Here is a 24606-nt window from a genome sequence, read left to right as displayed (position 1 = left end):
CAAAAGTAACTCTTAGGCAAATCTATAGATAAGCTAAGCTTCTCCACTACATGCATAAGCTCCAGTGAAGAGCTTTTAAAAAAAATCATAAGTGGCAGTCCTATTGTGTGTATATATATATATGCATATGTGTGTATATATGATGAAATGTGATACATTATATAAAATATGTGTGATGTATGATGAAATTATCACACATATATACAGATATCACCTGTACATGCACCTCTATATAAAATTGGGCCAAGTTACTTCTACAGAATAGCAGCTGGGAAGGCTATGTTCTATGACAGAATCAGAATGTGACAACAAAAACTGGACCCAGGAAGCTAAATTCAACAATATGAAATTTATTGTGTCAAAGGCTTCTGGAATGGTGAAACTATTTGTTCTCAAGGATGGCAAAGAAAGTCCAGCTCTGCTCTAGTAACTACCACCCTCCCAGGCTGGGGAGAACTGGTGCGTTCTATTCTGGCTGCTATGCTGAACTGATGGATGGAGACATATTGTAGACTTTTCGAAGGAGAGACCCACTTTTCGAAAGAGACACATGAGTACACCTGGAGCATCCCCATGAGAAAAAGTTGCAGAAAATGAGGGTGATTCACCCAAAGATAGCATACATAGGGCACAGGGCTACCCTAAGGCAAATGGGAAGTAAACTATGAAGGTCCCAATTAGAAGGAGTGGGTGAAAGAGGCAATAGAAAGACAAATAGAAAACAGTAAGAGCTTTCCAAATTGGGATTAAATTGCCCCAAATGGTAGCAATTTGTTCATCCCCGGTGGCACCCAAGCTAACTGTCTACTTGGCCTGGACAATGAAGAGGAGACTGAAATGCCACATGACTGTGACCCTGAGATCCATAGCACCTGACACTCTCCAATGTGTGGAAAGAGTAGAGTATCTCCTGTAAGGCCTTCATGCACTAAAAATTAATCAGAAGTGAAATCAAGTAGAAAAGAGAAAATTCCTGTGGTGCATATATTTTACCAGAAAGGATACAGAGATCACTGTGGCTTTTCCAGAGTCAAAGAAGTCAGGAAGGTAGAGTGGTCCTTGATAAGGATAATATGGACATCATTTTCAGCAAGTGCAGTCCTTTGTAATGCCCTCTCGGGGTTGGGTTACCTCTTGGTCCACCGTGCTCTTCCATAGTCTAAGCCCTTCCATCTTCCCTTCATGAACCATAATTAAAGTGCTGACAAGCTTGAAGAAAGTGATCAAAAATAGATCAAAACTCACTGTCGACAAGAATGTCCTTATGTGTGGCTGATCTGAACGACACCTGAGGGTTTGGACAACAGAGATGGCTCTGAACAGACAAGTTACAATCCCCTGGGAAATTGTCTTTCAGTCTCATTCGTCCCTGAGAAATGTCTATCAAAGAATTTCTGTAGTTCTTTTTCTCATCCTGCAAACTGTACTCCTTTCAGACATGAGAGTGCTAGGTGGCTCACCAGTAGAAATATTCTTTGCATGGAAATAGTCATTTTTACAGGTGACATATGGTTTTCTAAGTTCTGGAGACCACTTTTAAATTTTTCTGTATCTCTAGGACTTTTCTTTCCCCTTTCTGCTGTCCTTTTTCATGTCAAATGAGTACTTTTTCAGTGGACGTGTCTTAATGATAAAAGCAAAAAAGAGAATGCTTTGTAAGAATGGTGACATGTAAGGTTCTTTCAGACAATGGATGATATGTAGCATTTCTTTCAGACTGCAGGAAAGCCGGGGAACAATAGTCGATCCACTGGGAACTTAAGTTAGCGCTAGTCTTTTCACTTTCTATGTTTTTTTTACTTCTTTACCCTGCTGGTTTAAATTTGTCTTGGAGACACAAATAGTATGGGGCATAACAACATCTGGAACATGGTGGAAAGTAGCTGAAAAGAAAGTCAGTGGTTCTCCATTCTGCAGCAATCCTGTTTAATGAGTGAACCAACCACGGTATCTTGCAGACACATTTAGAGCTGCAGGGAGACTCAGAGAACATGTGATCCTACTCCCTCGTTTTACATCTGAAGCCCAGAGGGGAATTGACTAAGCTAATTTACAGAGTTTATGAAGGGCTGACCTTAGACTGCCCAACAGCCCACCAAGTATTCTTTCCACTACACCATGAAGCCCCCCCCCATAGAAGAGAATTACAGATGTGCAATAGAGCAGATAAATGACTATCATGACTTATGGTTTAAATAATAACCATTGCTGTTCATTGAGTACTTTATGTATGTTATCCTATCTAATGGGGTCTAACCTCTCATAAGGAGTCTGACTCCATTTTTGATGTTTGACTGCCAATGACAGCTTTTCGTCTCACCTCTCCCTCTGTCCCTTGTGCTCCACATCAGGGCAAGCTGATAAGAAAGCCCAGATGATCCGTCCTTTAGATTCAAACCATTCAAGCCCCTCATTCATGCACCATCCCCTAACAACAATAAAAACCCTTGCCAGTCTCTTTTCCTTGCTCTCCTAAGCCATTTTCAGACCAGCTTGGGAAGCCTGCCCTGCTCTCCCCTAGAAAAGCCCACACCTTTTGGTGTGTGTGAGTGGTATCATGGATCTCAACATTGTAACCAAATTTGAAACGGGTGGCTGGAATACAACAATTCTGAGATATATGCCGCTATTGGCATTTTACATATGAGAAAACTAAGGCACAGAGAGGTCACTGTAATGCATATGGGCTTCTAAGCAGTTCACAAAACTAAAGAAACCTCTTCTGTAAATATATGTACTGCTAAGATTCCAATTCAGACCTAAGAATAAGTCTTTGGTTAGTGTCCACCATCACAATGGAAGCAAAGGGTCTCAGATGAACCTTTGATTAAATCCTAGGTAAAGTTCTTGCACAAAGTTCCACGGCTAGTAAGTGATGGAGCTGAGATGGAAACCAGCTCTGGGACTGTGGAATCTATACTTTAAATCTCACACCAAAGTCTGTCTGATTGCAGAGCTTGCACTTTTACCACTATAATATGAGAGTAAACCTGATTTGCATGAAGCTATAGAAAGGTTATATAATAATAACAACAATAAACCATATGTCAAGTACTATGTTAAGTGCTATTATTTAATCTTTATTACAACTCTGTAAAGTCAATACCATTATTATTCCTTTCTTACAGATAAGGAAACTGGAGACTCAGAGAGGTTAAGAAACATGCCCAAGGTCACAGAGCTAGTAAGCCGAGGAGCTGGGTTGAGAAGCCCAGTGAGTTGGTGTGTGAGAAATCACAGTCTAGTACTCATTTGGAATGTGGACTTTTGGGAACCTCCCCTGTCTGTGACAATAAAGGTAATATTTTTCACTAAGTAAGCAGTAACCATTTTACATGCACCATCCTATTTAAACTTAGGGATACATTATAAGGTAAATACTGCTCTTATCCCCATTTTACAGAGGAGGTACTTGAGTCTCAGAGAGGATAATAAAACATGTTTAAGGAAAGCCGGCTCATCCATGGATCTGGGGAGGAGCTGAAATTTGAAGTCTGTCTAATTTTAACACCTAAGCTCTTACTGACTCCTTCTTGGGCTTTATAGTTTGGACCCAGTTCTCTCCTCAGTTCACTGAAAGCACAGAGCATCCAGCCAGGACATAGCCATATCTTTAGGGTTTCAAAGCACAACCAGTTACCCTGCCACGGCCCTTCCCCATCAGCACCTCTTGAGCTGTTGCAGCAGATTCCTGCTCAGCACCTCCTGACAGATTCCTCATTCTTGCTGATTTCAGAGACTGGACTGTCTGTCATTAGAACTGCTATTACTGCTGTAGCTACTCAGGCAGCACATGCTGCAAGTCCTTGTTATCTCTGGGACAACTCTTTTTGGTATGTTAAGGATTTATTCCATAGAAAAGGACGAAGAAGGAAAGGAGAACCTGATGCCGTCCCTACATTTCTCCTCATGAAGGACCTGGGGTTTGTAGCCCTGGAAACGGAAATCCACATACCCATAAAAGATAGTGCCGGGTGGAACGACAGAAAATGGAGAAGATGCAGCTACTGGGGGAGGCCCAAGAGTGATTCTGCAGGGACCTATACATTCCTGCAAACAAATCCAGCACTGCAGCAAAAACTGAAAAGAGGATGCAATTTCTTCAGTTTTCTTTACCAACCATTAGAATGGAATTCCCTTCACTTAACTGTGCAGAAAATCTGCATTCACACAAACTGGGGACGTTCCTAAGACACATGGACCCAAAGAAGGGAAAGGCATCATCCTCAGGCTTAGTTTTAAACTTCTGTCCTTCCCTCCTGCAGAGAGTCATAGAGTTCGGCAGTTCACAGGGAGCCTGGAAGCAATGAAATTACTGCAGTTGTAGTAGAAAGAGCCTTCGAGTTGGGGCGAGGTGTCTGGCTAGGCTAGTTAATTGTCCCAGCTCTGCCAGAGCAGTGTGACCTTGGACCAACCCTCCCCTTCAAGTCCTGCCTCATTTGCACTTCAGTGATCTTTGCACTTTTCTTTTCATTTCTTTTTTTTTTTCATTTTCATTTCAAACTTTTCATTTCTAAAATAATTTCAAACTTACGAGACAGTTGCAAAAATAATACAAAAGCCATGTAAAGAACTCCAACACTTCCCGCCCCAGATACCCAGATCTGCTATATATTTTTTAAATTAGAGTAGTTGTAGGTTTACAGGAAAGTCATGTAAAAAAACACATTCCCCCCATACACACACACGCACATCGTTGGTGCTTTGCATTAGTGTGGTACCTTTGTTGCAGTGAATAAAAGAATATTAAAATATTACTGTTTATGTTTATGTTAGGTGTACTTCTGTACAAATATACTATCCTATCATTAATACCTTATAATAGTGTCATACATTTGTTAAACTCATGAAAGAACATTTTTATATTTGTACTATTAATCACAATTCATCCTCCACAACAGAGTTCACTGTATTATACAGTCCCTTGTTTTGTCTTTGAACCTTCCTTCTAGTAAGGTACAGGACTCAAAATTTCCCCTTTTCAACCACATTCGCAAACATAATTCAGCGCTATTAACTAAACTCAAAATAATGTGGTACCATCATCACTATCCACTTCCAAACATTTACAATCTACTAAGTAGAAATTCTGCACAAATTTAGCATCGGCTCCCCATTCTCTCTACCCACATTCTATCCCCTGGTAACCTATATTCCAGATTCTAGCTCTGTGAGTTTGCTTAGTATACTCAGCTCATGGCAGTGAGTGAGATCATACAGTATTTGTCCTTTTGTGCTTGGCATATTTCACTCAACATAGTGTCCTCAAGTTTCATCCATGTTGTCGACTGCATCAGGACTTCATAACTTCTTACAGCTGAATAATATTTCATTGTATGTAAATACCACATTTTGTTTCCCTATTCATGAGTTAATGGGCTCTTGGGTTGCTTCCATCTCTTGTCAATTGTGAATAATGCCACAAGAAACATTGGTGTGCAAATGTCTGTTTGCATCACTGCTTTCGGTTCTTTTGGGTATATACTCGGTAGTGGGAGTTCTGGATCATATGGCAGTTCTATACTTAGGTTCCTGAGGAACTTCCAAACTGTCTTCTGCAGTGGCTGCAGAATTTTGCATTCCCACCAGCAGTGACTAACTGTTCCTGTCTCTCCACATCCTTCCCAACACTTGTAGTTTTCTGCTTTTATTTTAATAGTGGCCATTCTAGAAAGTATGAAATGATATTTCATTGTGATATCTCTGATTTGCTAGTGATATTGAGCATCTTTTCATGTGCTCTTTAGCTATTTGTATTTTATCTTTGTATAAATGTCTGTTAAGGTCTTTTAATCAGGTTGTTTGTGTTTTTATTGTTGAGTTGTAGGATTTCTTTATATATCATGTGTATTAAATCCTTATCAGATATATGTTTTCTGATATGTGGTTTTCAAATATTTCCTCCCATTGACTGGGTTGCCTCTTCACTTTTTTGACAAAGTCCTTTGAAACTCAAAAATTTTAATTTTTGAGGACGTCCCATTGACCTATGTTTTATTTCATTGCTTGCGCTTTGGGTATAAGTCTAAGATGACAACCACAAGATCTTGAAGATGCTTCCCTCTATTTTTGTCTAGGATTTTTATGGTCCTGGTTCTTATATTTATGTCTTTGTTCCATTTTGAGTTAATTTTTGTATAAGGTGTGAGAAAGGGGTCCACTTTCATCCGTTTGCATACATATATTCAGTTCTCACAGAACCATCAGTTGAAGAGACTGCTCTGTTCCAGGCGAGTGGTCTTGGCAGCCTTGTTAAATATCAATTGGCCATGTTGGCACAAATGAAATCAGAAGGAAAGATAGACAATAAAGACTGAGATGATATAATCTAGGAATACCTAGAGTATATAATGATAGTGAGTAAATATGCCAATTTAAAAATGTTTTTGTATAAGGAAGAACAAAGGAATGTCAATACTGCAGGGTGTTGAAAATAGATGGTAATTAATATTTTAAAACTTAAACTTATGTGTGAAACTAAAGCAAAAAACGCTTATTTGGTAAAAAAAATTATATTTTGTGCATTTTCTAACATAACTTATGTGGACAGCTTAATCGAACACTACAGTACTTGGAATCTTGCGTGGGGCATGAGATTTTGTAGGTTTGTCCAGAGTGATGCCCCGATAAATACCAGAGTGATTTGAACAGTGAATAAAAAGTATTTGGAAAGTCCCCTTGGGGTAATGGTGAGATAGGGGGAAAATTCAGCTTCCCCAGTTGGAAAATTCTTGATATTCTCACAAACAGTGGGGACAACTAAAGTAATAGGCTGAGCCCCCAATCTTGGGGTTTGTTCATATGAAACTTAACCCCCGCAAAGGATAGGCTAAGCCTACTTAAAATTAGGCCTAAGAGTCACCCCCAAGAGAACCTCTTTCATTGCTCAGATGTGGCCTATCTCTCTCAGCCAATACGACTAGCAAACTCACTGCCCTCCCCCTCTCTACGTGGGACATGACTCCCAGGGGTGTGGATCTTCCTGGCAGCATGGGACAGAAATCCTAGAATGAGCTGGAATGCAGCATCAAGGGATTGAGAAAATCATCTCAACCAAAAGGGGGAAGAGTGAAATGAGACAAAATAAAGTGTCAATGGCTGAGAGATTCCAAACAGAGTTGAGAGGTTATCCTGGAGGCTATTCTTACGCATTAAATAGATATCACCTGTTTAGTTAAGGTGTAATGGAGAGGCTGGAGGGAACTGCCTGAAAATGTAGAACTGTGTTCCAGTAGCCATGTTTCTTGAAGATGATTGTATAATGATATGGCTTTTGCAATGTGACTGTGTGAGTGTGAAAACCTTGTGTCTGATGCTCCTTTTATCTACCTTATGGACAGATGAGTAAAACATATGGAATAAAGATGAATAATAGGGGGAACAAATGTTAAAATAAATTTAGAAGCTTGAAATGCTAGTGATCAATGAAAGGGAGGGATAAGGAGTACAGTATGTATGAATTTTTTTCTGTTTCCTTTGTATTTCTTTTTCTGAGTTGATGCAAATGTTCTAAGAAATGATCGTGATGATGAATATACAAAAAAAATATCAATTTGCCATAGTTATGAAGGTCTATTTCTGAACTCTCAGTTTGATTCCATTGGGCAATATTATCTATCCTTGGCCAACATCATGCTGTTTTGACCACTGCAGCTTTCTGTGCCAGTTTGAAAGTGTTATATACACAGATAAGCCATGCCCTTTAATCCTGATTCAGTATTGTAAGGTGGAAACCCTTTTGATTAGATTATGTCCATGGAGATATAATGGTCCCAGTTGTGGGTGTGGCCTTTTGATGAGATTATCTCCATGAAGATATGGCATGCCCGATTCTGGGTGTGGCCTTTTGGTTAGATAGAAATGGAACTTCACCCATTCAGGGTGGGACTTGATTAGTTTACCGCAGTCCTTTAAAAGAGGAAATATTTTGGAGAAAGCAGAGAGCAAATGCAGACGTTTGGAGAAAAGTTGCTTCAGAACTGACAGAGCCAACATGAGTCCAAGACTTTGGAGATGCAGAGCCCAGCAGAAGTCTCCATGTGCCTTCTCATGAGATGCTAAGCAACCCATAACCCACAGTTGTGTCTGGATGAGCTAAGTGAAGGCCCACAGATGCCAAGTGAGAAACCCCCACAAGAAAGAAGCTGAAAGCAACAGAGCCCAGAAACAAGGGACCAGAAGATGCCAGCCACTTGCCTCCCCAGCTGACACAGGTATTCTGGACAGCATCAGCCTTTCTTGAGTGAAAGTAACCTCTTGTTGGTGCCTTAGTTTGGGCATTTTCTTGGCACTAGTATTGTAAACATGTAACTTATTAAATTCCTTTTTTAAAAGCTGTTCCATTTCTGGTATATTACTTTCTGGCAGCATTAGCAAACTAATACACTTTGTAACATGCTTTAAAGTCAGAGAGTATGAGCCCTACAACTTCATTATTTTCTTTTTCAAGATGTTTTTGGCTATTCCTGGCCCCTTACCTTTTCAAATAAATTTGGTAATTGGCTTTTCCACTTCTTCAGAGTAGGCTGTTGGAATTTTGATTGGGTCCACCTACTTTTAATGTTTTGCCATATTTTCTCTTTATGTCTGTCTGTCTGTCTTGACTTTCTTTTTATTAAAAGCAGTTTTATTGAGATATATTCACATATCATGCTTTTCATCCAATGTGTGCAATCTATGGCTTTTAGTATAATCAGAGTTGTGAATATATAACCAGAATCAATTTTAGCACATTTTCATTACTCCAAAAGGAAAATCCCCATACTCCTTAGCAATCCTCTCTCAACCCCTTTATATCCAAAGTAGGCCAACTTTTAATGTTTTGCTGTCTTGCTTGTTTCCTTCCTTCCTCCCTCCCTCCCTTCCTTCCCCTTCCCTTCCCTTCCCTCCCTTTCCTCTTCTTGTCTTCCTGTTATCAATACATACATCCATCTCTATCTAGAGCTGTACCCTTTTTTCCTTTTCTCTTTTTTATTTTTATTTTTGGAGCTCTATCATTCTTTGATTTTTTTTTTTTTTTTTTTTTTTTTTTTAAGGGAGGAAGGGAAGGAAAGACAGAGAAGGAAGGAAGGATAGAAGGAAGGAAGGGAGGAAGAAAGGGAAACATTTTTTAAACATTTTCTTGTTTTATTATATTTTGTTTGTTTGTTTGTTTCCCACATGGGCTGGGGCCGGGAATCGAACCGGGGTCCTCCGGCACGGCAGGCAAGCACTCTTGCCCGCTGAGCCACCGCGGCCCGCCCTCATTCTTTGATTTTATTTAAGAAAATGGCAAGCCTTCATAAAGTGCCTAATTCTATGTGCCAGACTGTGCAAATTCTTCAAATAGACCTACACCCGCAGATCTTAGGGTGCACCAAGGCACCTAAGAACCTAAGAACAAGGATAGGTATCTGAGAGGAGGTGCCTCTGAAGCTGTGCCTTAAAGGATGAGAGGCTGAAAATCATACCAGGCAGCTAGAGGAGTGCACGCTCTTCACTTCATCTGAAATTATGGAAGGGCTTCAAAGGACCTGACTTGTTTCAGGAACCTGGGAACCAGGCCATGCTTGGTATTGCTGTAAGGAAGGTGTGTGTTGGTAGGAAATGAGGCTAGAGAGCCAAGAAGCCAGGACCAGATCACGGAGGCCCTCACAATGGTTTGCCAAGGAGTGTGGACTTTTTCCTGTTGACAATACATTAGAGAAGTGTAATCAGATTGATTTTATAAGAATATCACAGGGATCTCAATGTGGAGCATGGCCTGGAGAAGGGAAGCGCTTAGAATGCTTATGCATACATTACAGCACAGACAAAAACAAGGACTGAGGCGTGGACAGACTCTAGAGAGACATCCAATAATCTCCAGCTCCTGATAGTCACACCTTTGTGTAATTCCTTCCATTTGAGTGTGATCTGGACCCAATGGTTCACTCTTAAGAACAGGATATGGCAAAGGCAATAGAGTGGCACTTCTGAGGTTAGGTTACAAAAAGACCGTGATATTTGTCTTGCTCTCTCACTCTGAGGTAAGCCACCTGCCTTGTTTTGAGCTGCTCTATGGAGTGGCCCAGATGGCAAGTAACTGATGCCACTGGCCAAAAGGCCATGAGAACCAGAGGCCTGCCAACAACCACTTGACTGGGCTGGGAGGAGGATCTGCTGAGTCAGGCCAACAGTCTTGTCAGTGAGCTTAGAAGCAGATCTTCCCCCAGTTGAGCCTGGAGATAACTGCAGTCCTGGCTGACACATAGATTGCAGTTGTTGAGAGATGCTGAGCCAGCTAAGCCATGCCCAGAGTCCCAACCCACAGAAACTGTGAAGTGATAAGTATTTGTTGTTCTAAGCCATTTGGGGTAATTTGTTACACAGCAGTAGATAATGAATACAGGCCCCAACTAAAGAATGAAGAATTGATGGATTATGTAACTGTTAGGAAATTGGTATATGGGGTATGAGAGGGAAGCAGGTGTCTAGGTATGCATTGGTGCTGTTTAATTGAGATGGAAGATACAGTAGGAAGTGCTGATTCGGGGAGGAAAATGATGAGTTTAGTCTGGTTAAATGTGAGGGCCCATAGGACACCGCAGTAAATATATTCAGGAGGCAGTAGGATCTAGAGGTCTGAATCTTAGGAGAGCCATATGTATTGGCTATTGGAAGGTATCAGAGTAGAAATGGCTCAGAAAGTGAAGAGACCAAGGTTGGAACCCTGGAGACCTTCACCAGTTAAGAGTCCTTTCTTCAAACAGGTGTTGTTGTTGTTGATGTGTGTGTGTGAGTGTGTGTTTAATCTATGTACACTTTTTCATAAGCAGCTACCTCCCACTCTAAAATATTTTCTCTTTAGTATTGCAGCCATATCTGGGTCCCAGTTATACTTCATTAAAGGCTCCAAAAAGTTAGTTACCTTTCAGGTTAACCTGAGCTCCCTCCACATTGAACAAGGTCCAATTGAAAGATTGCTGCAGAAATATGCTGTTGATTTTCACTGCTGGTAATTATCAGCAACATCTCCAGAATTCATATGTTGTTTACACACTGAACTTAATGTATTCTTTGCTAAGAAATTATATAAGGTGACATAGCAGGAGAACTTGTGAGAAGGAGAAATACAGTACATGGAGAGTCTAGAAAATGTCAAGTTGACCCAGAGATCTTTTTCAGGGGTTGTTGGTGGTGAAGGTGTTTCTAGCTAACCTGCAGAATGTAAACAGAGCCCGCAGACAGACTGAAAGACAGCTCTATCAGCTCTGCTGGAGGTGTTGACACCACTATCCTACCCAGGGTGTGAGCACAGAAACTTGTTACCATTCCAATTCGGCTGTGCTGCTTGGGGCTTTTGACAGTACTGATATCCCATTCCTGCACATGCACATGGAGACTCATAGAAGAATCCTAAAGTTAGACGGCACCTTAAAGGCCTTTTCAGAATAGAGTGCACAAGACTATTTCTGAACGTTTCGAGCTACATGCTTGCAAATAATCAAATGGTATTTCCATTGAGCAAGTAACAAAGCAATGCATAGGGAGAATTATTATTCTATTGAGCAATATTAGTAGATGAAATCAGCTTTTCTTCATGACAAAACCACATTAAACTTGATGGGGCAGTAGTTCATTTGAACAAAAGTGACAAGTATGTGAATGCTTATGATTATATATGGAATCATGTAATACCAAACTAAAATTAGATGTGAAATCCATGCTCTTCCTTTTAAGAATTCAAGAATGTACACTCCTTTTCTTGTCCAATCTGTGTCTATTAATGTCACCTCCCTCTCTAGTTGATCCCACCCAGGACAAAACTAGTTCCTACCTCTGTGTCCTACCACTTCCCACTCTCACCACCACGGCCCTCAGTCAGGTCCTTCTCTCTTGCCTGAACTAAAATGACCCAGTCTCGTGGCTGTCTCCCTGCCTCCACTTCTTCCCTCTCCAATTTGTCCTTTACACTGTAGCCAATTTCACCTTTTTTAAGCACTTACCAAAACTCCTCAGTGGCTCCCACTGAAGGTCAAGTTGTAACACCTTAGCATAGCCTCAAGGCCCATGAATAAGACCTTTTCTACTTCTCTAGCCTCATTTTCAGAAATATCTCTCCCCCTGTGCTGGTTTGAAACTATTATGTACCCCAGAGAAGCCAAGTTTTTAATCCTGATTGAATCTTGTGGGGCTAGACCTATTGTTTATTGATTGGATTGTTTCCATGGAGATGTGACAGTTTTGGGTTTGGCTTTTTGATTAGATGAAGATGTGACTCCACTCATTCAAAGGGGGTCTTGATCAGTTTATTAGAGTCCTCTAAAAGAGGTAACATTTTGGAGAAACCTCAGATGCAGATGCTTGGAGAACAGTTGCTTCAGTGCTGACAGACACACAGATATTTGGAGTCTCAGAGTGCTGACAGAAAGAGTAGATGCCTAGTCATGGGGAGAGCCCAGCAGACATTGCATGTGCCTTCCCATGAGATGCTTAGCAAACCAGAAGCTGGGGAGAGCCAAGGGAAGCCAAGAGATGAAACCTAGCTCTGGAAAAGCCAAATGAAGAACCCCCACAGGAAACACAGACTGAAAGCAATGGAGCCCAGGAGCAAGGGACTAGCAAATGCCAGCCAGGTGCCTTCCAACTGACAGAGGTTGTTCCAGACAGCATCAGCCTTTCTTGAGTGAAGGTAACCTCTTGTTAATGCCTTAATTTGGCACCTTAGAACTGTAAACTTGCAACTTAATAAATTCCTTTTTTAAAAGCCATTCTATTTCTGGTATATTGCATTCCGTTAGCTTTAAAAACCAAAACAACCTCCTTTCTCTGAAGCCACATTACTAGATGATGTGACACTAGGATGTACGCTGTTCCTTTTTCATGCTGTCCCGTCAGTGTGGAATGTCCACTGCCCCTTCTCTTCTGCTAAAAGTCCTACACACCCTACAAGGCTCAGCTTAAATGCACTCTCATAAGAAAGCCCCTCCCTCGGCCCTACCCCAGCCCCTTGCTGTATCCTGGAATGGCTCTTATTTTATTTTGTCTAAAGACATGTATCCCCTGTTGCCCTTCTCTCTCCAACCCCACATTTTGAGTCCTGTGGCTTCCCACTGTCCCCAGATCCTTGCATACTTCCTGACACACAGAATGCCTTAAAAGTGGTTATTGAGTAAATAGATCATGGGCTTTGAAGCAGCTTTTAAAACACATTTCAAAAGTCCTTGACAGGGTGCACGGGTGGTTCAGTGGGAGAACGCTCAACTTTCATCCAGGAAATCCGGGTTTGATTCCCGGACCATGCACACACACCCCCAAAAAAAGTCATCGACAGGTTCATATTTAAATAAAAATTAACATTCAGTAAATGTTTCAAATAATGCTTAGTGAACCTGATATATGTTTTATTTTTACTTATCAAGGATTTCCAAGTTCCACATATAAGGGCATATTTATTAGCAATGAATAAAATTTAAGAGTAAAATATACACAGGAAATTTAAACTTCAGTCTAATTTATCCTCAATGACAATTTCTTTTAACACCAGAAGTGATCACTTTTAAAATGAGTTTTGAGCAGATCTGCTACTACAGAGATTTAATTCTAGGCTTAATGGGAATTGGAAAGATTACTTTGCTTTTCTTTTTGGGAATGGATTGCTCTTTTCCATCTATCCTCCTACTGGGAAGAAGTTCATGGTAGAGGTGGGAAGAAACATGTTAAACCTTATTAAAGGCAGCATGGGTTAGTTGTAAGAAGGATAGTCTACCCGAGTTCTGTTACCTTGAATCTGCCCTAACAAGCCGTCTGATCTTGGCATATCTGTTCCCTTTAGGCCTGCTCTAGGAGACTGCATTTGGGTTTGAGGTGGCAGCTAGTGTGCAAAGCAGCCCCTGTCACTGGGCAGTTACCTCCCAAACACTTCTCCTACCACCAGCCGCCAGGGACCCAGGGTGCTTTGGGTTGGTTGGTTTGTTTTTTAAATAACAGCTTTATTGAAATATAATTCACATACCATAAAACTTCCCCATTAAACATGTATAATTCAGTGGTCTTTAGTATTATTCACAAAGTTGTACAACTATCATGATCAATTTTAGAACATTTTCATCACCCCCAAAAGAAACCCTGAACCTACCAGCAGCCCCTCTCTATTTCCTCCCAACCCCTCCAGCCTTAGGCAACTACTAATCTACTGTCCATACTTATAGATGTGCATATTTTGGACCTTTCATATAAATGGAATCATATGAAATGTATTTTTTATGCCAGGATTCTTTCACTAATGTTTTCAAGGTTCATTCATATTGTAGCGTGTATCAGTGCTTCACTTCTTTTTTTCTAAATAAATTTTACTTTTAAGAACATTTTTAGATTTTCAGAAAAATTGAGAAGATGATACAAAGCATTCCCATATACCTTGTGTGGTAGTTAGATTCAATTGTCAACTTGGCCAGGTGAAGGCACCTAGTTCTGTTGCTGTGGACATGAGCCAATGGTACATGAACCTTATCTGTTGCTGATTACATCTGCAGTTGGCTAGGAGGCGTGCCTGCTGCAATGAATGATGTTTGACTTAATTGGCTGGTGCTTAAATGAGAGAGCTCAACGAAGCAGCTCAGCATACCTCATCTCAGCACTCGCAGCTCAGCCCCGGCCTTTGGAGATGCAGAAAGAAATGACCCCAGGGAAAGTTCTTGGAACCCAGAGGCCTGGAGAGAAGGCCAGCAGAGACCATCCTGTGCCTTCCCACGTAAGAAAGAACCTCAGTGGAAAGTTCGCTGCCTTTCCTCTGAAGAACTAACAAAATAAATCCCCTTTTATTTAAAAGCCAATCCGTCTGTGGTGTGTTGCATTCCTGCAGCTAGCAAACTAGAACACCTTGTAACCAGTTTCCTTATTATTAACATCTTACTTTAGCATAGTACATTTGGTACAATTAATGCACCAGTATTAATACAATATTATTAACTGATATCCATACTTTATTCACAGGTCCTCAGTTTTTCACTAGTAATTTTTTCTGTTCTAAGATACCCCATTCCATTTAGTCATCATGTCTCCTTAGGTTTCTCTTGCCTCGACAGCTTCTCAGATTTTCCTTGTTTTTGATGATTTTGAAGGTTTTGAAGATTACTGGTCAGGTATTTCGTAGAATGTCCCTCAGTTGGGATTTGTTTGATGTGTTTTCTCTTGGATAGACTGGAGTTGATGGGTTTGGGGGAGAAAGATCTCAGCGGTTCAAACGCCATTTTTATCACATTGTATCCAGAGTATAAGCTATCAACATGAATTATCACTCTTGATACTAACCTTGACCATCCTGCTGAGGAAGTGTTTCTTGGGCTTCCCCACTGTAAAGTTACCTGTTTTTCTCCTTTCCATACTGTACGCTTTGGAAGGCAATCACTATGAGTAACCCACACTGGAGGACTGGGGACTTATGCTCCCCTTCTTTGAGATCAGAGGGTCTACATGAATTATTTGGAATTCTTCTGAACTAGAGAGTTGTCTCTTCTCCCCCATTTAATTATTTACTTAATCATTCATTTATGTCAGCATGGATTCATGAATTTTTATTTTATACTTTGGGTTATAATCCTGTGCTAACTTACTTTCTTGCTCAAATTGTTCCATCAATGCAGGAGACCAAGATTCAATTCCTTGACCATGCACCCCGCCCCCCCCAAAAAAATTGTTCCATCGTTGGCCAGTGGGCGATCATTCAGATGGCTCCTGTGTCCCATTGTCATGGTGTTTATCTTTTTTTTTTTTAGACCACTTTCTTACTTTCTGGTACTACAAGATGCTACAGGCTCCTCTGGTATATTTCTTGCCCCAGTCCTAGAATTGGCTATTTTTCCAAGGAAAGCTGGTCTCTTTTATTGGAGAATGGTATTAGAAACCAGGCTGCGGGTGTTGGGTATGCTCGTTGCTACTGGGATGTCACTGCTACTATGGCCTCTCAGCTGAAAGAACAAGGAAAAATATGTGTTTATGCTAAGCTGTGTTTATACTAGTAGTTCATTTCTTTTTATTGCACAATAAAAATTTCATTGTGTGGATGTACCATATTTTATTTATCTGTTCTTCAGAGTATGGACATTTGTTTATTTCTTCAACTTGTTAGGTATTGTGAATATTGCTACTATGAATATTCATGTATAAGTTTTAGTTTGAGCATATATTTTCCATCCTTTTGGGTATATACCTAGAAGTGGAATTACTGGGTCATATGGTAACTCTTGTTTGAAACTTTTGAGGAACTGCCACATTGCTTTCCAAAGTGGCTGCACCATTTCACGTTCCCACCAGCAGTGGAAATCTGTTCTGGTATCCCCACAGTCTCATCAACACTTATTATTATCTGTCTTTTTTTTTTTTATTTGCCTAGGTGGGCACCAGGAGTCAAACCCGGGTCTCCCGCATGGCAGGTGAGAATTCTGCCTGCTGAGTTACCATTGTACCACCCTATTATCTGTCTTTTTTTACTATATCCATCCTAGGGGGTGTAAAGTGATTCCTCTTTGTGGTTTTGATTTGCATTTTCCTGATGGCTAATGATGTTGAATATCTTTTCATGCCCCTATTGGACATGGCGTTTCTTCTTTGGAGAAATGCCTATTCGAGACCTTTGTTCATTTTTAAATGGGGTTATTTATAATAATATTTTTATTATTCAGTTGTAAGAGTTCTTTATATAGTCTAGGTACAAGCCCTTTTCAGATGTCTGATTTGCACATCTTTTCTCTTATCTGTAGATTATCTTTTCACTTGCTTAATGGTGTCCTCTGAAGCACCAAAACTTTTTAATTATGATGAAACGCAATTTATCAATTTTTGTTGTTAATTTTTTTTTTCATTTTACATGGTGAGACTTTATTTTGCCTTCTTTCTTTTGCAAGACTGGTCTCAGCAATGGGAAACATCATTTATTGATGACGGGAAGTCAAAATCTGACCAGAGAGCTCTAGCTTTTCCCCAAAAGGTCAACACAGGCTACTGAGAAGAATGACAAACCTAACCCATACTGCAGAGTGACTGTGTGCCAGGCACTCTGCTCACCTCCAAAATATCATTTCATTGAATCCTCACAAGTCACAGAGACATTCTCACTTGGCATCTGGAGAAATTGAGACACAGAGTATGAGATGTCCTCAAGAGTCCACAGCTGGTGAGGATGGAGCTGATGGTGAATTCAGTCTTGATTTTCAAGGGCTTACACTGATCCTGCTGGCTTGGGTGGGGAGGGGCCAATAATGGAGAGTAAGCTTCTCCTTGTATCCTTGCTCGAAGAAACATTTCCCTGTGCCCTAATTACGCGTTATTCCCCCGGAGCCTCCATTTCCTAAAGGTGCAATAAACATGTCACACACATTTTTCAGAGCCTATTATGAAATAGGTATTGTGCTAGGCATTGGTGAGCAAACCAGACATAGTCTTCGTCCTTATGGAACTTACAGAGTGTGGGGGTGGGGGTGGGGAGCAGTGAGAGAGACAATAGTTAGTATCACACAAATAAATGTAAAATGACCACTGGGATCAGTGCTGTGATGTGAGGTGTGTCTCATTCTGGAGGAGGCCACCATGGAAGGCTTCCCAGAGGAAGTGATGCTTGAACTCAGGTCTCCTGGAGGACACTAGGCTATTTAAGGGAACTCTTACAGGCAAAGAGAACAGCCCTGAGTTCCCTAGTAGATTTTTAATTACTAGGACATTTGTACTTGGTATGTGGATTTCAGGAAATCCCCCAAATGCAAAAGTCACATGCCTGTTCCACAAAATAAGCGTTATTTGAGACAATTACTGGACTTTAAGATTTATCTAGATATGAGACTACCAGGGACCAAGATTTATTCATTCAACAAACATTTCTCAAAGGAATCCTGGCTGGGGCCAAGGTTGGGAGAGTTGAGCCCATAGAGGTGGGCAGGAGCCGAGTCAGGCACAACTTTGGAGGAGTTGGGATATTTTTCGAAGAGCAAACAGTAGGAAGCTACTGGAGGGTATTAAGCAGGGAAGTGGCTCTCATAGAATTTGTATTTGAAAAGTGGAATGAATGCTCTAGTGAAGATGGATTGGTGGAGTGGAAGTAGGGGGGAAAGTAGAAGACTGTGGCAGTGGTCCAGCAAGAAATGACAGTGGTCTAGGAAATGGTGGTGGCAGTGGAAGGAAAGGATGTAGCATAAATGTGTTCCCTTGAGGTGGTGGGCTTGGGCTTGCTCTCCACCCACTCCCATGAGGACAGGCAGTAGAGGTTGCTGAGGCCCCTGCATTTATGTGCTTCCTCCTGGCTCCTCAGTGGCCCCTGCTCCCTGAAGCCCAAGCTGTTCAGCTTGGCTCCCAAGGAGGTCTTTTTCTCCAGTGAGTGGGTCTGAAGAATGACGGAGCTGCTTGCTAATCTGATCCTGCTTCTGCTTACTGAGGAGGGGACATGCCAGGGGGTTGCTCTGGTGCATTCGTCCTGCTTGTGTTAACTACAGGCCCCAACCAGGAGAAAAGCTAGAGGATTACTGCTCCTGGGGCTCCCTGCCCCCCTCCTTGCCCCCAAAACGACTGAAGGAAAAGCTTGAACTCTCCTCCACAAGGCGACACATTCCTGTATCTGTGACAGGGAGAGAATATATTTTAAATCTGCCTTTTCTGGTGATAGCAGAATACAGTCCTATTAGAGAAAATAGGAAACTAGAGGAGAATAGAAGGAAGACTAACCAGTCCTCATAATATCACCTTGCATATTTTTGCATTTTTTCCAGTCATACGTATTTATTTTAAAATAGTCAAGGTCATATATACTGAATATAGCTCTGCATACCATGCTCTTTTCACCTTGTATTTTTAATACTGTGCCCTATCATTAAGTCTATCCATAAACCTAACTTTAATATCTGCAAAGTAGTCTTTTCTGAACATATTGTATTCAGCCTTTTCCAATTTGTCAGACATTTGGGTTGTTAACCTTTTTTCCATTATGAGGAAGGCTGTGGATCTCATTGCCTGCATTTTGAATGGACACACACACACACACACATTTCTAGAAGAGCGATTAATGAGGGAAGTTGCATAGACAGAGAAAAACAGGAAAGCAAATCTCACGCCAATCGAGGAAAGCTAAAAGATGGGCTGGTCTTTTCCCACTCTGTGGGGACCTGGTCCACATCACATAACCTTCACCAAGGAGTGGCTGCTTGGTGCCTCCGTGTCAGGAGTTACCTCTTTTCTCTAGAGACCCCACTGGATTATGGGTTTTGAGCAACATGGATTGGGATTTTGTTGGTTTCTCTCTTCTTTTTGCTGTGGACGAGACAGAGCACTCCCAGGCGAAGTCCCATTCGCTCTGCTGCTGTAGAACCAGCCAAGCAACCTGGAGCTCCCCAATAAGGGTGGGTTTCCTTGTATGTAAAAAACAAGCAAGAGGAGTCAGGAGAAGTTTAGGTTTGACCAGCTTTTGTTATCGTTGTTTAAGATAAACTAAAGCTTACCAGAGGCCCCAATCTATAAAACTGATTAATATATAGTTGTCCTGCTGGGGGGGGGGGGGGGCAGGGGAAGCGGGGTATTCCAGTTGGAAAACTTTTGCCTAGAGGCTCAAAGTTTCATTTCAGTTCAGCTCTTTTCCCTATTTACTGAAGTTACAAACAAACAAACAAACAAAACACGCAAAAAGTTTAAATCCTCTCACTGTGCTGATTGATTAAATGGTCTCTCTTAAAGGCAATTTGAAAATCAGACAAAGTGCAGCACAAAGCCACGGATGTTTAGAGACGGAATGCGCAGTATGTGAGACCGGCCCAAAGGATGACCCTGGCACTTCTAAGAAGGCAGCACCACAATGGAGGAAGCCAGGTCAGAGTTTATTCCCTAGTTTGCACAGCCCCCACCCCCACCCCCCACTGGAGACAAATTGCTTGCCTGCTTAGACTCATTTCAGACCAAACTTGAGTCCACAGTTGCTAGCAATTGGAAACCCAGAATAATCTAGGGACAGGTATTTTATGGAGGCCCAAACACTGAAAGATATGAATGGGGGGAGAATATGACAAAAGTTTTTCCTCCAGCCTCTGGGTCTTTGGAGCACCCGGGGTTGGAGCTCACAGGCCTGGCAGCCTGTTGGGTCTGCCCCATCACAGCAGCAAGAGTTGAAGCTCGGACCAGCCAGAGATGGGGGGCCGAAGCCTGTGGCCCCGGGATGGGGAGAGGTGGGAGGGGTGCGGAGGCCTCCCCCGAGGCTTCCCCCCGCCCCAGCCCCTCCGCCCCTCGGGCTCAGCAGGCCCCAGAAGGAGCAACACTCCCCAAGCAGCAATGTGCCAGCGTCTGTAAATCACCCCCTCCCCCCAGGCTACACAGTGGGGAAGAGGGTGCACGGGGGTGGCGGCGCTGCCTTCCCAGGGAGACCCGGCCTTTCTCGGAGAGGCGGGGTGGGTTGATCCTCCCGCATCCGCAGTGATGTGTAAAAAGCGGCCACGACCTCCGAAGCCACAGAAAGCCCCCGCCCCGCCCCCGGGGCCCGCCCCGGCCCGCAGGTGAATGGGCGGCCCGCACAAAGAAAGCCGGCTGGAAATGTGGAATTCGGAGCAATTTAGGGGAGAATCTGTCGCCCAGGGTCCCGGCCGACCTCAAGCAAAGGAACCTGTGGTCAGGACTGGATGAGGATAAAAACACTGCACCAGGCCAAGCTTATTGGAAAGGCCGGAGTTTAGTTATTCTGGGATAGCGAGGTAACAGGATTAAAGGGATTAAGGAAATCACCTCAAACAGCTGAGGAGGGGGTAAAAAAACACTGGTCCTATTTGTTTTCTTCCTAGGCCCCAAACAGTTACGCAGGGGCCGTGTGACTGGGCGCGAAACGAAGGTCCCTTTGGGGGGCACGAAGGAATGCCCAAGGAAGAGGTCAGGGGTTGGGGGAAAGCAGGGCAAACAAAAGGAGCAGAAGGCATGACTCCGGGCTCGGGATGGGAGGGAACATCTTCTAGAAAACAAGAAATAAGTGAGTTGGAGTGACAAGTGACAAGGAAAAACAAAAAGATCGGAGGAGTCTTAGAGATCGTTTAAAAGCTGCGGTATATTTTTCCAACTAGACCTTCCAACGTTGAATGCTGGCTCCGCCACTTCAGCCACCACGCTTGAAAGGGAACTTACTTCCTGCTAGGCATTCCTGCCACCGTGTATATTTTAATAAGCGAACTGAGGTTTTCCCGAAGGGCTGGCGTTTTGTGACTATTCCAGCCCGGCTCAAGTGTCTTCCCGCCCCAGTGCCCCAAGGTAAAGCTGCCCCTCTTTGGGCGGGTTTCCGAGGCCGCTGGCGAAGCCTCCCCATCCCGCTTGGCCGCCGCAGCAGGTAACAAAACCTTAAGGGCCCGTAGCAAGCAACAAGTGCGCGGCTGCTATTTGGCGGGTTTCCGTGGCCGCCAGCGTCGCCGGTCTGTCCTGCGTGGCCGCCACAGCAGACTTTCCTTGAGGGGACGCCCGCGGCCATCAACAAGTGCGCGGTCACTGTTTGGCGGGTTTCCGCGGCCGCCGGCGTCCCCTCCCCGTCCCGCGTGGCTGCCACCGCCTCGGCGAGTGTGTACCCGCTCCCAGGAGACGCGCCGGGAGACTAACCGCTTTCTCCTCCGAGTTTCAGTTGAGAGTAGTGGGACCCTAAGGGTTTGCGATCACCAATAGTTAGAAAAAAGGGAAGAAACCATCCAGATAGGGCTCACCCCGCCCCCAGACACCTCCCCACCCCCAGAACGGGACCCTGATTATCAAACCGAGGTGTTGACCCCCTCCCCAACCCTCATCCTAATTTCGGGATCCCCCAAATTATCAGGACTCCAGGTTGGTTATAAAATTTATTGATCTCTCATTTGGGAAGAGTAAAATCTTTATAAACCTGACACAAAATAGCCCCCTCCCCACCTCCCAAACGAAATTCAAACACATTTCGCTTCTTGCGCGACAAAATAGCAAATCACGGCAGAAATCACCAACTCAACAGACTAAATGCGGACTGGACAGAAGCTGTCCCGCGGCCAGGGCCGGCGAGGCGGGAGACAACACGCACACCTGGCTATAAATTAACAGGGGCCCGCGCTGCGGCGGCGGTACCGCGGTTCCCAGCGGCTCCTCACCCGCGACTTGGTTTCTCCCCTTCACTCACTCCTAGGTTTAACAGCAAACTAACAAGACGACATTTTCGAATGCAACAGAAAAATCCCGGAACCCAGGAGGAAGAGGAGGAGGGGGAGGAGGAGGAGGAGAAGGAGGGCTGCTTTTCCTTTGCAAACAGCACAGCGATTCCCAACCTACAAAGGGGGGAAGGAGGGGCAGGCCCGCTCGAAAAAGTCCCATTTCCGCCGCTCCTAACTTCTTTTTTTTTTTTGCTTCCGTACAAAACCCGACAGCTACAGCCCAAACTTTCGGCCCTCCCCGTCCTCGGAACAAGGCAACAGTCCCAGGCAAACGAAGCTAAACACAAGGCGTCCCAACTCGGGGGTGCGGAGCGGGGTGGGGGGAGCCGGAGGCGCGGCGCGCGCGGCCCGGCGCTCAGATGTGGGTCAGCGGCACCGTGCCATTGACGGCAGTCCCCGCGCCCTGGTAGTGCTGGTGCACGCCGTGGAGGCGGCCGCCGGGCAGCGGCGAGGCGGCGTCGGCCGCGTCCCCGCCGGGTGGCAGGTACATGCTGATCATGTCGCGCAGATCGCCCAGGCACGCGCGCTGCGAGTGCGAAGCGATGGCGGGCGGCGGCGAGCTGGGCTCCGACTTCACCACCGAGCCCATGGGACCCAGGCTCATGGCGGCGGCGGCGGCGGCGGCAGCGGCGGGCTGCTGCCCGTAAGCGGCGGCGGCGGCGGCGGCCGAGGTCGCCATGCCCCCGTAGCCCGAGGCGGCGGCGGCCGCGGCGGCGGCGTTCATGTAGCTCTGGGCGCCGGGCGGCATCATGGGGCTGTACTGCAGGCCGGCCATGTCGTAGCGGTGCATCTGGGGCAGCGCGGGCGGCGGCGGCGGGCTGCTCATGCCCGGGGGCTGCGCGTAGCCCAGCTGCTCCTGCACCAGCGAGTACGCGCCGTTGGCCCAGCCGTTCACGTGCGCGTACGTATCCAGGCGCTGGCCCACGCCCACCGGGCTGCTGGCGGCTGCAGCGGCGGCGGCGGCCGCGGCAGCGGCGGCGGCGGCCGCGCCAGGGGGTAGTAGGCCCCCGGGCAACGAGTACTTGTCCTTCTTGAGCAGCGTCTTGGTCTTGCGGCGGGGCCGGTACTTGTAGTCCGGATACTCCTTCATGTGCACGGCGCGCAGCCTCTTGGCTTCGTCGATGAACGGCCGCTTCTCGGCGTCGGTGAGCAGTTTCCAGTCGGCGCCCAAGCGTTTGCTGATCTCCGAGTTGTGCATCTTGGGGTTCTCCAGGGCCATCTTGCGCCGCTGCCCGCGGGACCACACCATGAAGGCGTTCATAGGCCGTTTCACTCGATCCTGGTCGCTGCCGCCGCCACCGCCGCTCGGGCCACTGCCGCTGCCGCTGCCTGCGTTCGTGCCCCCTCCGCCGCCTGCGTTCGCGCCACTCTTGCCTACGCCGCCCGGGGCAGCAGAGCCGCCTGTGCCCGCCGCCGGGGTGGGGGGCCCCACGGGGTTCTTGAGTTCAGTCTCCAACAGGCTGTACATAGCCGGGGCCGGAAGGAGGTGCGCCAGCGTGGCGGGAGGAGAAGGCGCTCCCGGGGTGGGGACGGCCACTGTGAAGAGGCCGGGGGACTCCGTCGGAGAGGCACTTGGTGGCCGGCGGGCCAGCAGGTCGAGCGGGAAGGGCAGGTTCGCAGAAGTGTCTCCCACCAAATCAGCAGGGCCCCGCAGGCTACTCGCACCTGATGCGTTCTCTCTAGCGGGTCGCATCCGCTGCTTGGCTACCCGGCGCTGGTTGGGACCCTTATATACCTGCTCGGATCTCCCGGGCAGGGGCTAGGTCCGCCCTCTCGCCATGGAGGGGGGGGCGGTGATTGACAGACCCGCAGTGACGCGCCCTGGCCAATCACCATGTAGCCCCTGACCGGCCCCACTGGGAAAAAAAAAGTTCGGGGAGCCCTTTAGTTCACCCCCACGCCCTTCTTGGGCTCGGTGACGTGATGAGAGTTATTCAGGAGGCGGGAGACCCGAAGACCCACTCAGGGACCACCAATTAGGGTCTCAGAAAGTTTGAAAGAACGAAACCGGGGGAGGTGACGCGTGCTGGGGAGAGGGGCGCAAACAGGACTGGGGGGTGTCGAGGGGCAGAGGGGCGCCTGGGGGGTTCAGAAAACAACTTGGCAGCCTTGTCAGGGCCGAACGGGTCCGGGTCCCGTGGCCAGCTCACAAAGCTTCCACTGTCCGCCCTAAGGTCCGACCGCGTCTGCTACCAGCCCGGGAAAACACCGGGCAACACGAGGCCTCCAACTACGAGGCAGGCTTGAGGACGCAGGGATCAAAGGAGATCCTCTGGTCTGGGGTTCCTAGCAGCTCTCCCTGGAAACAACTGCTGGCCACCCTGACCCTCCACCAGAAAGCCGCGGACCAGAGAACCTAGAGGGGACCCCGGGCCCGGGGGCCGGGGCGCGGGAGCCAGGCTTCGGTCGGCGGAGCTCACGGGGCGAGGAGGCTCTCCTGAGGGTTGTGGGAGGGCGAGCAATCAGCCAGCAT

At 45.4% G+C, this 24606-nt stretch overlaps 1 protein-coding gene across 1 annotated transcript; it reads right to left on the bottom strand.

Annotated features, from left to right (window-relative positions):
* Window positions 1-22488: 22488 nt before the first annotated feature.
* SOX3 (SRY-box transcription factor 3) lies at window positions 22489-23826 on the bottom strand. The gene has a single exon (XM_077146330.1). The coding sequence runs from the start codon at window positions 23824-23826 to the stop codon at window positions 22489-22491; it is 1338 nt and encodes a 445-aa protein (XP_077002445.1).
* Window positions 23827-24606: the final 780 nt, after the last annotated feature.

The sequence above is a fragment of the Tamandua tetradactyla genome, chromosome X, assembly GCF_023851605.1.
Source record: "Tamandua tetradactyla isolate mTamTet1 chromosome X, mTamTet1.pri, whole genome shotgun sequence".
In the NCBI taxonomy this organism is placed as follows: Eukaryota; Metazoa; Chordata; class Mammalia; order Pilosa; family Myrmecophagidae; genus Tamandua; species Tamandua tetradactyla.
This window is presented reverse-complemented; position numbering and strand designations above follow the sequence as displayed.